This window comes from Dinoponera quadriceps, unplaced genomic scaffold (genome assembly GCF_001313825.1).
Source record: "Dinoponera quadriceps isolate SergipeBrazil2010 unplaced genomic scaffold, ASM131382v1 scaffold119, whole genome shotgun sequence".
Lineage (NCBI taxonomy): Eukaryota > Metazoa > Arthropoda > Insecta > Hymenoptera > Formicidae > Dinoponera > Dinoponera quadriceps.
Window position 1 is genome coordinate 616 of NW_014554226.1, and position 12,621 is coordinate 13,236.

At 42.8% G+C, this 12,621-nt stretch overlaps 2 protein-coding genes across 11 annotated transcripts; one reads left to right on the forward strand and one right to left on the reverse strand.

Moving 5' to 3' along the window:
• Positions 1-1,254: 1,254 nt before the first annotated feature.
• LOC106744772 (serine-rich adhesin for platelets) lies at positions 1,255-8,755 on the reverse strand. 4 transcript variants are annotated; one of them, XM_014619915.1, is made up of 11 exons: positions 8,635-8,755; positions 6,894-6,990; positions 6,599-6,741; positions 6,254-6,491; positions 5,982-6,157; positions 5,756-5,901; positions 5,462-5,674; positions 4,796-4,878; positions 2,106-4,669; positions 1,790-1,814; positions 1,255-1,617 (listed from the first exon to the last, which is right to left on the reverse strand). In XM_014619915.1, exons 2-11 carry the CDS (start codon positions 6,946-6,948, stop codon positions 1,520-1,522), a joined length of 3,741 nt encoding a protein of 1,246 aa, XP_014475401.1. In that variant the 5' UTR covers positions 6,949-6,990; positions 8,635-8,755; the 3' UTR covers positions 1,255-1,519. The 4 variants fall into 4 exon arrangements, with proteins under 4 accessions (XP_014475401.1, XP_014475320.1, XP_014475489.1 ...); XM_014619834.1 differs by lacking the exon at positions 1,790-1,814 and adding an exon at positions 1,860-1,915 and having other exon boundaries at positions 1,255-1,561; positions 2,081-4,669; XM_014620003.1 differs by lacking the exons at positions 1,790-1,814; positions 8,635-8,755 and adding exons at positions 1,860-1,915; positions 8,256-8,603 and having other exon boundaries at positions 1,255-1,561; positions 2,081-4,669.
• Positions 8,756-9,224: 469 nt separating this feature from the next.
• On the forward strand, positions 9,225-12,573 carry LOC106744436 (general transcription factor IIH subunit 2). Of its 7 annotated transcripts, none has more exons than XM_014619320.1 (8): positions 9,225-9,417; positions 9,463-9,718; positions 9,806-9,887; positions 10,011-10,209; positions 10,302-10,430; positions 10,519-10,692; positions 10,776-11,044; positions 11,223-11,709. In XM_014619320.1, the coding sequence occupies exons 3-8, from the start codon at positions 9,829-9,831 to the stop codon at positions 11,608-11,610; spliced, it is 1,218 nt and encodes a 405-aa protein (XP_014474806.1). In that variant the 5' UTR covers positions 9,225-9,417; positions 9,463-9,718; positions 9,806-9,828; the 3' UTR covers positions 11,611-11,709. The 7 variants fall into 7 exon arrangements, with proteins under 7 accessions (XP_014474806.1, XP_014474883.1, XP_014475039.1 ...); XM_014619397.1 differs by having other exon boundaries at positions 9,476-9,718; XM_014619553.1 differs by lacking the exon at positions 9,225-9,417 and adding an exon at positions 11,718-12,573 and having other exon boundaries at positions 9,431-9,718; positions 11,223-11,475.
• The last annotated feature ends 48 nt before the right edge of the window (positions 12,574-12,621 follow it).

Sequence of the window (12,621 nt, forward strand, 5' to 3'; positions counted from 1 at the left end):
GGTAATTCACCGGTCCGTGACAATTTATCGCTCCTTGGAAGTTATCGATCCTGGTAAATACTGACACTTGAAATTTTATCGACCCTGCTAACTTACCAATTTCCAGAAACCTAATTTACCCACTATGGATCAGTTGTTATTGTGTTATCCACTCTTACCGACTAAAACTGACACACTAAAGTTCTAATATTGAACGGCAGTGTCGCTTTCATATTGACATTTCCGGAGCTTCCTAATTGGACGCTGTGTCTGAGGTTGAAACTGCCTCGCGAAAACGTCGTGTACAAATGAACCATGAATATTACCGGTTATTACTTATCTCGCAATGCCAAACAATCAATGTATAATACGTGGGACAAATCGCTGTTCCAATTGTTACTCGTCCGCGAGATCACAATCGTGTATCCTGTAAACTTATCCGCGACATCTGAGGAACAACTTAGGAAAGATAGGTGATAATAGGATGCGACCAACTCCTCCGTTCAACAACATTGTATTTTAAGCCTTATAGACTCGGAAACTACAAGTGTTTCGTTAGTGCACTTATTTATCCTATAGATAAGCATACATAGTCCATGTTATGTAAGACACGTTTTACGATCGTATAACGAATATAGGATAATCATTAATCCGAATGATTCATACAAGAATACTTCATATTTCAATCGTATCATATAATGATATTCCATTACCACTCGCAGTATATAATGAAAGCAACATGCGCGAGTTCAAAACCAAGAGACTTCCTGTGATAAATAGTATTTTGATATTGTTTTTTTTTTCTTTTTTAACGTCTTGCATATGCGCTTCGTCGCGCGATGTTGATCCACATTTCACTAGAGATGCGATAAATATGTACGATATCACACCTTGGACTTTGTATGCGTGGAATAAGGTTCTTTCTCCTTTTTTTTTCTTTTTTACCAAAGCTCATTACTGTTTGGAAAATATAAAACCCCATATTATATATTTCACTATATCCTACAAATACAATGTAATAGTCACGAACATACTATAATGTCACTGTATTGAAAGTACTGCTTTATATCTTTGCTTTGTATTCGTAGTATCTGTGTGTGCTATTTTATGCGATTGAAATAAACACGAAAATCGAGATACCAATTAGTTACACTGAGCATACATTTCTAGAATGTCATAAGATTGGTTCAATCTTAACTCAAGATCTCTTGATATATGTTTCTCTCTATTTGTTTCTCGGTCTTTTCCTCTCTCGCTTTATTAATTTTTTTTTTCTTTTTTTTTTTTACATCATCATCTCTTGCCGTTTTTGCGATACTTTGCTAGCCGATAGAATAGATTTAAAACGCGTCATCGAGCGTGATCGTACGCACGAGGTTAACGTTCTTACATATGTACAATTCACGATCACACATAAGCGTACAATTTGCGCGTGACTCGTGTAACTCTCGCACGACGCTACCGGTCGGACGTTTTGCTCGGTATGCAAAAGAATAACGTGTAATCACTTTGCCGCGAAAGAACTTTACGTGTAATCGCTTCATTTGTCAAGCTCCAGTGCAGCGTATTGCTCCTCGTCTACCTCGGTCATCATAAAATTTCCATCCGGCAAGAGTAGTACCACTCTTCTGGTCCCACCTGAAAGTCAACAAACACCGGGTGGATTAAGTGCATGAACACAGAGAGTCACACATGCCGTCGCGTCGATGCCAGAAACATTGGCGCGCGCGCACACGTTCACTCTCTCAGAATCTCTCGGGTGAGTGGAGAAAGGGAAGGACGGGTAGAGAGAAGAAGACAGTTTTCATACCTGGAGTGGGTTCTTCGGCTTGTACCACTTGGGCCACAACTTGGGCCTGTCCGTCGTTGTCTTCTTNTACCTCGGTCATCATAAAATTTCCATCCGGCAAGAGTAGTACCACTCTTCTGGTCCCACCTGAAAGTCAACAAACACCGGGTGGATTAAGTGCATGAACACAGAGAGTCACACATGCCGTCGCGTCGATGCCAGAAACATTGGCGCGCGCGCACACGTTCACTCTCTCAGAATCTCTCGGGTGAGTGAAGAAAGGGAAGGACGAGAAGAAGAGAGTTTTCATACCTGGAGTGGGTTCTTCGGCTTGTACCACTTGGGCCACAACTTGGGCCTGTCCGTCGTTGTCTTCTTGACCGGTACCGGCACTAACATCAGTCGCATTTGCGTTATCCATTATAGACATCACCATTGAATTTTCCGCTGGTTCCGCCCCGTCCTCTTTCACATAAAATTGAGGAGTGAGATTTACTTGGTCCGGGATCAATTGCGCCACAGCCTCGGCCACAGCGTGATCCAACGTCAAGACCGAGCCGTCATCCCCTTGCTGCTCGGTAGTAACGTACACGCATTGTTGCTCGCCGTCGGCGCCTCGCGTCACCAAAAGCGTCTGTCCGTCTTCAGCCTGTCCTGCAACTTGATAGACGACGCCGTGTTCGGCTATAGTTACCAGATTGGACGCCTCGTCCGTCGCCACTTTCCTCTCCTCCGATATCTTCTCCTCCACCGTGGTGGTCTTGTTGTGAGCTTCGGTCGCCGTTCCTGTTACTACTGTCGACATGGTAACGGTAGGCGTCGACGCCGTTACCACAGTTGACAATGCTGTGGTAATGGACGGCGTTTCGGTACCGTCGCTACCGGACGTGGTTTCCGGGTTCGCAGTTGTCGCGGTTGTCGTTGATGGAACACTCGCTGTATCGTCTAAACAAGGTAGATCCGCTGCAGGTACCGTGACACTTGACAGATTAATCTGCGCTGTTTCGCCGGTTTGGACGATAGTGCCCGTGGTGCCGCCGGGGCTCATTTCGACTCTCACCATGCCACCGTTTTCTGTTGCGAGCGAGTCGAGGGATGGTAGAACCAATTCGGCAGTTGCGCCGGTGGTGGTGGTAGTAGTGTTGTTGTTGTTGTTGCTGGTGGAAATTGTAGTGGTGGCGGTAGTGATGTTGGTGGTGGTAGCCATGACGGTGGTGGTGCTAGTGGTGGTGGTGGTGGTGGTAGTGATGGCGGTGGTCATCATAGTCGCGTCCGACGATGTCTCGGATGTGATGGAAGTTGTTTTCGTCAACATCGCAACAGGTGTCGGTGGCTCAGGCTCCTGTTCCGTCTGTTGCTCGATCGGTTCACCGTCCGGACCCATTATGCGTCCCGTCAGGGGGCACAATGTAAACGGACGCGGTGGACTGTCGGGTTCGGGAGCTGTGATGCTATCCGGGTCGGAAGGTGGGGGCAAATCCGGTTCGCCCTCGCTACTGCTCTCCTCTGAGCCAACCTCGTGAAACTCCATGTGAAGTCCATCGCCCTCGGCTAGTTTACTCTCCTTAGGCTTGTTGTGCGCGATCGTAACGGGCGACTCGGCGGTAGTCATCACTTTTGCCGTCGCTCTGCCTCGTCCCCCCGTAGTAACGGCAGCACCACGAGCGGCACCTGCCAAAAGTCCACGACCACTCGGTTTAGTTATTCCCGCTGCCTCTTGCGCCTTCTTCTTTATCATTAGTAACTTTTGCTGCGGAGATAATGAGTGCGTCTTACCCACGAGTGACGACTTCGGAGAATGTTTCTGTATCTGTTGCACTAGACTAGTTCCGCCAGTTTTTATTACTTGTTTCGGCTGAGTGGTGAGCATTGTGAATTTCGGCCTGATTTGTGTGACCGTGCCGCCACTACTAGCGGCGCTCGGCGAAACCGTGCCGGTCGTGCTCACGACCGTGGTCGTCGTGCGCTTCTGCAACGCTTGACGCGGTGTTTGCGACTGTATCTGCTGTCTCGGGGACGGTGCTCTAACCGGTGAGCGTATCGTGCCGAGAACGCTGGTCGGAGCGGTAGCACGCAGAGCCGGTCTGGGTAGCAAAGGACGACCGTCCGCCGTTCGTTGAGGCGTAACCGAAGCGGGTCTTATGCTCGTAGTTATTCGCGGTTGTAGAGTTATCGGTGCTGGCACTGCGGTTACAACGTGTATCTGCTGCAACTGCGACGGATCCGGCTTGGGCTGTATCTTGATAGGTTCCGTCTTTTGCGCGACGACGCTTCCCGTCCCTTTGGGTGTGATGGACGACTTGGACACCACCTTCATCTGAGTCACCACTTGACTGCCATCCATCTTCGAGACTACCTTCACGGGAGTCATCGAGTTCGATTGCGACGAGATTACTTGCTTTCTTACTACGTTCGTGTTATCACGATTTTGTACCATTAAAACACCTTGCGTCGTTGTTGGAGATCCTTTGACCGCGAGTTTACCGCTGGGAGATGAATCCAGCTTGATGATACCATCCTTCCGCGACATGACGTAAACGCCGGAAGTTAAATTCGGCATCTGTTTGGGATCTACTTTAACGACTCCTTTAGCATTGGCTACGAGTACAGGAGGCTGGTTGGATGATTTTGCTCCCTCGGGCGACTGCAGTCCCAACGAAGTTGCCAAATCCGTAGTTGAGACTGACGCCGCTGCTCTGTTGGATCCGTTGGATTGGGCATTAGCACGATTGAAAGCACGTTGAATCACGTCGCTACGGCCCATTAATCTTTCATCTTCGGATTCTCCAGTCCATTCGTCGTCGCTTCCGGTGTCAGCTTTTGTTCTCTTTGCAGCATTACCTCCTCCGCCGCCCTCCTCCGAATCGCTATCCGAGTAATCGATTCTTCTTTTACCTGTTACTACATACGCGTATGCACGCACACACACACACACATGTGCATACATGTTAATGGAACGAACAAGAGATAACCCTATGATATATAGGCCGATATAAAAGTAAAATTGGTCGAAGAATTGATACGTACGATCGTTATCCTCGTCTTTCATTGAACCGACCCACTGCTTAACTTGATCCATCGCTTTTGATTTACTCGACCGCATCGGTCGTCTGATATAAGCAACATGACATTAACAACACAGCGAGCGTTAAAAGCCGTCTACCGCAGTATGCAGTAAGCTAATTGACCAACCATTATTGACTGTATACTTGGACCGTAAAAATCCAATTGATCAATTTGCTTATTACTTACATCTTACTGCATATTTTGCGGTCCCTATCATTGGAACATCGAAGTAGATCACTTGATCTACCTGATCGGAAGAGACTAAATACAGTAATGGAGAGAAAAGTTGATAAACTTTTTTTTTTTTATGAGTTTCATATTCGATAAGATGATGTATCTCCTGAGAATAATTAAGAAACAAATTCTCCTAATGAACATAGGATGCGTTCCGAAACTTGGGTCTGGTATACAATATATCGGAACGATGGTGAGGGGATCCTCGAAAAGTTAATTCTTTGGAACAGGCGCTTCACTTTTCGAAAATGAGTTCATTGGACCGTCGCGCGTTCCAACAGCGATATATATTGTATTCCAGATATTGTTTAAAAAAGAAAAAAAAATCCTTGTCACAACCTTTCGGTCTACCACTGTATACGCATGACTATATGTGTTCAAAAGATCACTCACCCTGCTTGAGACGCTGTGCTTGGTCCGGGTTTGCTAGCTTCGACTTTTATGACTGGTTTCTGCGCAGATAAACTCGTACGTGCCACGACCTTCGTGTTGGCCTGTTGTTGAGCAGCTTTAAGTTCCTTCTGCTTAGCGAGATTTCGTTCAAACTCTTCCAATAAATTTTTGCAAACTGCTACGTTCTCTGCGGGTTCCCACGTATTGTCCTCGCTGTAAAATATTCAATTTATCACCATTTATCAAAATTGTCGAGAAAAAAGAAGATGAAAAAGGAGGAGATATGACACCTACACCGCGTAACCTTCCCATTTGATTAGATATTCAGCGCACTTCTTTTTCGTATTTAAACGTTTGGCTAAAATTTTCTCGACGACATATTCCTCATTGCTTTGATCCACGTCCTCATCGGTAGCAGCTACTGTCTTGCCAGTCTTATTCTACAGAAATAAAGCAATTTCATTGACGGAACGAATGCAAAAATGTACTAACAATTTGCACATTGAACGATGCACAAAACCTTCGGCTTAACTGATGGTTTCAGTTTTGGTTTCTCTCTCTTATTGTCCATTTCGACCTCCATAGGTTCTTGTGTTTTCGTTTCCACTGTTTTTGTAATATCCTTTTTAGTATCGATCGTTGTATCCTCTGGTTGCCCGTTTCTAATAACTTTGCGAACTACTATCGGCTTGGTACCTGCAAAATTTCACCAAGGCGATACGTCCGCGAATTTACTGGCATTAAGAACCTCCTGTTAAAAAAAAAAAATCTATATACATATATGTATATTACCTTCGGTTGTATTTGATTGAATCTGCCTTGGTGTATCTTGCATCTTTGCGTTACTAATTTTTGTAAATGTCTGTATGGTTTTCCCTGCTGTAATCCACGAATCCCTCACATGTGGATCCATCTTACACCATTTCTGATATAATTTCCAAGGATTAGTCGCATCCTTGTCAGAACCTTCATGTTGGATCTGCGAATCTTTCCATAAAAGAAACGCCCATACCTGTGCCTTCTGCCCATTCTGTAAATAAAGGTTTTCATATATTACAGGATCATTCGTTAATAATCTTGCCTCTGATTTAAGCTTTGTAAGCCTGATTCGATGGATAGGATGGAATGGATACAAACATCGTTATTTTCACGAAAGTGCGATACTTGAGAGCAAACTCCCACTTTTGTACGGTGTTCTTGAAATTCCTCGATAAAGTGAAAGACACTGTGGCATTGTCCACATACTAATACATCCAATCGGCCCATTTCCTCTTGCGCCGCTGATGAAGTAGATAAAATAGAGAAATTAGATCATGAAATCAGTTTGTAAGAAATGATAAATATCTTGATAAGTCTAACAAGATATCAATCAATGAGCATAAATGACAGAATAAGTAAGAATATACATATAAATATTATGTATAATCGATACCTTTAATAATTGTAGGTTTGCTACTAATGGCTGAAGGGCCATCATCTCCCTCCATCCTGTTTATCAAATTCTTCTGATCCCTTGCAACGCTTATTTTCTACAATTCAAACGGTTTATTTTAGTCTTCTCTCTCTCTCTCTCTCTCTATATATATATATATATAGCGCTAAAAAAACACCAATATTAACATTCCATAAAGTATATATTGATCATTTGTTATGTATATTGCTTTGATATCAAGTCTGTTTTCTATTGTTGTGCACTGCCTACATCAGTCCTCTTTTTCCCACTAACAAATCTCAAGAAAGAAAGGAAAAGAGGACCTGCTTAGCAATCTAGTGCAGCCAATAAAAAAGGAAGAAAACAGATTCGATAACACAGCAACATATATATATATGAAGTAATCGATAGTATTATATACTTTGTAGAACATTAATATTTTTTTTTAACGCTGAATGCAAAAAACATGGTGTTTGTATGCTGCATAATATACATGTTCGCAATGAGATTAAAAATTCGACAAACATTCCTAATAAAGCACGCACACGTGAGAGATGAATATCTTTGTAGCTATTACAGACACACTGTCTCCTTACGCATTAACAAGAATAAACAACCTTAATTTCAATCGCGAATTTTTTATCGTCTGTCGTTGAAAGAATCGATTAACTCGTAGAATACGTACGTCGAAAATTAATATCAAAAGAGAAAAAAGATAAGCTGAGCGGTCTACAAGCCGTCAGTGGGACAGACACCCGCGGAAGAAATATAAGACTGCCTGGTGCGCCGCGTGCGCGGTATCGACTTCCGCGCGCACCAGAGAGAATGTGTGAATGGGGGGGAGATTAGACTTTCCTCACACACGGGATATCCGTTTTTACGCGACAACGTGCGAATCTTCCCATTTTTCACGAACACTTTGGAGAACAGAAAGTAGCAACATGTGCGCGCATCATCGCCGAGACTCGTCGGTGAGTCTCACGCATAGTGTTGTCCAATGCACACACAGCAACAAAACCGCGCCGGCAATCGAACCGGGAGTGTATCTTTTTTTTCTCTCAAGAGAACATTCGCCGCGCTCCATTCAATCACCACGATTCGTGCACGCGCGATTACACCTCGATCCTCGCGCGCGCACTCGTGGCACTCGCGCATCTCGTGCCATGCGCCATACATGCATGGCGTTGTGCTGCGGCCGTGCAGCAATGCACGATCCAGCGGTCGTCCTGATTACCGCTAACGTTCAAATTGAGAATGCATAGCCTCGCATAAATAACGCAGCAAATCGAGAATGACGCGGGACGGTACGTACGATTGTAAACGCGATCAGTCTACGAGCAAAGGGTGCAAAGCTACACTCACTCTCGGCCTTATTCCCGCCACGTTCCGCGAGTAGCCTCACGTTTCACGTTGTTTCACGTTATTTCACAAACGGAGATTCATTTCCCGACCGCTAGAAATATACATGAGAATGACGCGCGGGAACAATTTGCGAAACAGCCATGCCAGTACCGGCGCGACGCGACGTTGTCGCCGATGTGAAGCGTTTCCTGTCGTTCTCACACCGAGCCAAGCCGCGATGCCCGTCAAAGATGGCTCTCGTCGCTATGACTCTTTCTGCGAGCTACTCACTTCCTGTCCTCAACGTGAATGCTTTTCGAACACACCGTTGCGGACGAGGTGAAACCGAGATCAGATAAACGGCACGATCGGCTGAAGGGAATCAATGACGCTCACTTACACACTGCTAGGTTGACGATCGGCCTTAGATTTTCCTCAGCCTGGAGAATCGCTCGTCGTTGTGCGAGACAAGACGAAAACAGCGACCGCGTCGGCTGACAGTGGCGCCAATGGCGGCCGCCCGCTCGCCCTCTATCCGGTCTGTCCCAGACTGCCCCGGTCCACCCAGCCTATCCTGAGAGAGTAATTTTTGGCGGGAAACCAACGATCGCATCCCGCGACGATCCGGCATCGCAATTCGCGAATTTCAGATTTTCAGACCGTGCAGGTATTATGATGGTATGTTTTCAGTTACAATGTTTTGTTACCTCTGATAGACGTGTAATCAACAAGAAGTAGCCGAGCAAGATCAACGAAATAACAATAACGATACTTTTGGCAGTCTGGTTTTTCTCATCAAATTTCACCGGATTTATTTGCCCGTTTCTACCATTATAGTTTAAATTTAATCGACGATTAACTCAACAAAATTGACCAATTATATTGATCAATTCAGCCAATTGGCTAATGCGATTGGTCAATTCCTTTGAGTTAATCGTCGATTACACTTCAACCATGATGGTGGAAACAGCCATTACTAATGAGAGCGTGCTTCCCGTATCTAATTCTATATCGCGGTGTTCCCTTTCCTCTTTGTGAGATCCACTTCGAATCTTTATTTCCGCTCAAAGTTCTACGTTCGTTCTACGGTCAATAATTCGAGAAAATATCTCCGATCTGGAAATGACACGTAGTGGGATTCTGTAACCGACAACTGTCGGCTAGGGAATGTGTCGTCGCGCAGGTATAACATATGGCGAAAGAGCTGCGCAACGACACGTACCGATAGTTGTCGGTTACAGAATCCCGCACTACTTAGCGCGTACGTTACAAATGAATAACCCATTGGAGGAATGGAGCGATAGCGAGCGTTCGATTTCCTGAAGCGCATGTCCCGATGAGAATGAACATCGCGATAAAACAAGAAGGAGAAATTTGACCTTTTGTATGTGATACGCAGGATCGTCTAACCTCTCCTATCATCTACGTCATTTTTTATACCTCTTGCATCAGTTGTAACGATATAAATAACCTATTCGTACAAGGTATAAACACATGCAATGAAATGATATTATAAAACAGTTCTTATCCTCCATCGATCCTCTATTTCGTAATGATGAAGTGTTTTTCAGTTCAGAATAAATCGAGCTGAAGAATGGCTGAAGAAGAAGAAGAGAAAGAATACCGCTGGGAGACTGGTTATGAGAAAACATGGTATGTTTTTGAAACATATACCTAATGTGTGCAGAGACGGTGCCTAAAAAATTATTCTCATACAAATTTGATGCCCGTGATATTTTTTCAATATAGCATAAATGTATTATATTTATATCATAGGGAAGCAATCAAGGAAGACAATGGATTATTGGAACCATCTGTAGCAGATATTATTCTTAATGCCAAAAGAAAACGTCAGTTGGAAAGAAAACAAGGTGCCAGATTAGGCATGATGAGGCATCTTTATATCATCTTGGATGCTTCCGAATCAATGTCAAATCAAGATTTAAAACCAACTCGTTTCTTGTGTTCCCTCAAGGTATGATTATTCTGAAGGATGTGTGTTCATGTGTGTACATATGTGTTTTTGTACATACATGTATGGTTTGTTTGATATTTACTCACCTTAAGCTTCTAGGAGATTTCATTGAAGAGTTTTTCTATCAAAACCCTATAAGTCAGTTGGGTATAATCGTTACTAGAAATAAGAGAGCTGAAAAAATTAGTGACTTGGCTGGTAATTCAAAGAAACATATCAAGGTAATGTGTCTTACTTCCATTCAAGTTTAAAATATAACTTTAAATAGAGAGAGAGAAAGAAATACACTAATATATATATTGTTTGTAGGAATTGCAATCATTACATCAAACTATGGTAACTGGTGAACCATCTTTGCAAAATTCCTTGGAATTGGCTCTCAAGTCATTGCGGTTATTACCATCGCATGCTAGTAAAGAGATATTGATTATTGTAGGAGCTCTCACCACTTGCGATCCTGGAGATATCAACGATACTATACAAGTATGTTTTATCGTTTGTGTGTGTACAACATATATATGTACACACATATTGGTTGAAATTCGCCTTAAAGACTTCTAACGTAGAGATTATCCCAGAACATGAAGTCGGATGGTATCAGATGTAGCGTCATAGGATTAGCTGCCGAGTTATACATCTGCAAACGAATGGCAAATTTCACTGGTGGCGAGCATAGTGTTGCACTTGATGATAAGCATTACAAAGAGCAGTTGAGTTCACATATAGACCCTCCACCTGCTGCAACGCGATTGGATGCTGCGCTTGTGAAAATGGGATTTCCTCATCATGCTTTGCACTCCACCGCGACAGATACATCTATGACAGTATGTATGTGGTAAGTGTATGTGTGCATCCCTCTTATATGTCTCTTCCTTTAAAACATTCAGATTATTAAACGATATTAATATCAATAATATATTTTTAATCTGATATTCCAAATGTGATAATGATATGCACACATTTTAGAAATTACATTGCCCTCCCCCCCCCCTTTTTTTTCTTTGTTTTTGCAGCCATGCGGAAAGTTCCGATGAATCGGTCAAACTTATGAGCACCACCGGCTACCTGTGTCCCCAGTGTCTCAGTAAACATTGCGAACTTCCCGTGGAATGTAAAGCTTGCGGTCTCACTTTGGTATCTGCCCCACATTTAGCACGCTCGTACCACTACCTGTTCCCAGTTGCAACTTTTCAAGAAATCGCATCGGAAAGTAATCATTCATCGTGCTTTGGTTGCCAGAAAATTTTGACTGAAAAGGACAAAAAGGTAGTGATTTTCATCATTTGTATACACTGTCTCGAAATTGTGCCGAAGCATTGTGGCTGGTACATGAGAAAAAAAATGTGCGTTGAACGTTATATCAATGAAATATATTTTTCATCTTTGTCGAGGAATCTATGACGCGACATCGCATACAACAATGACGAAAGATGTTTCGAATCGCTCTAAATACTAATATATATTTGGAATGTTTATATTTACATCTGTCAACATGTACATCTTTTTAGATATACATCTGTGAAAAGTGTAATCAACCGTTCTGTTTGGACTGTGAGATATTTATTCACGAATCCTTACACACGTGTCCTGGCTGTGCGACAAATCCTGAAACGTACAAAAAATCTGTGGATAAATCATAAATTGCACCATTTGATGCGAAATTTTACACCAGCATCGCCAAAGAGCAACAGGAGTAATATTACATATGCTGTAATAATATATGGAATAATTAACTTAAAGCTCCTCGTCTCTCGCTGTAATTGTCCTGTGATGACATCGCAGAAGAGAGAAAACACGTGCGTCGAAAATTCTTGCGTTATACGTTTGAGTAAAAAGATACCCAAAAAATTGTTTCGGCAGTTTGTAAAATTGCCCGAGAACTTTTTCTCTCGCTCCAACGATCAATAAATAGTCGCAAGATTAACTTTCCTTTTAACCTCGTTTCTCCTGATTTTGTCAATGTTAATTTCACGATTATTTTTATTTATTGTTTAAATGAGAGAAAAAGGATAGTTTAACAAATGTGCCGAATCGGCCGTCATTCTGTGATTATATCTTTTTATTTAAACTGATAATGCAAGAATTCTTGGCTTGGTTAGTTTTCTCGCTTTCGACGTCATCAAACAAGGGTAGCTTGTTAGTGAAAGACTAAAAATAATGATCACACGGATCAAATAAAAGTATTATTCTATATAAAGTTGCAGGTAAAAAAAAAATACAATAGTTTGACAGTTTTTATTAATACTGAATCTGCCTTGTATATAAATGTATAACTCGCTTCTGTACTTGATACGATGGAATTCATACCGATACATATTTATATGTGTGCATATATAGTAAATAAAAAAATATGTCGGAATTATATCTACTGGTACGCAACACTTGTAAACATCGACTCCTTGTGTGATTTTA

Coding starts and splice junctions, on each gene's coding strand:
- LOC106744436 (XM_014619320.1), top strand. CDS start 9,829: ATGGCTGAAGAAGAAGAAGAGAAAGAATACCGCTGGGAGACTGGTTAT. Junction 10,693..10,775: donor ATATCAACGATACTATACAA/GTATGTTTTATC, acceptor CTTCTAACGTAG/AGATTATCCCAGAACATGAA. Junction 11,045..11,222: donor TCTATGACAGTATGTATGTG/GTAAGTGTATGT, acceptor TTGTTTTTGCAG/CCATGCGGAAAGTTCCGATG.
- LOC106744772 (XM_014619915.1), bottom strand. CDS start 6,948: ATGGAGGGAGATGATGGCCCTTCAGCCATTAGTAGCAAACCTACAATT. Junction 6,742..6,893: donor CAAACCTACAATTATTAAAG/GTATCGATTATA, acceptor CTACTTCATCAG/CGGCGCAAGAGGAAATGGGC. Junction 1,618..1,789: donor AGCCGAAGAACCCACTCCAG/GTATGAAAACTG, acceptor GTTGACTTTCAG/GTGGGACCAGAAGAGTGGTA.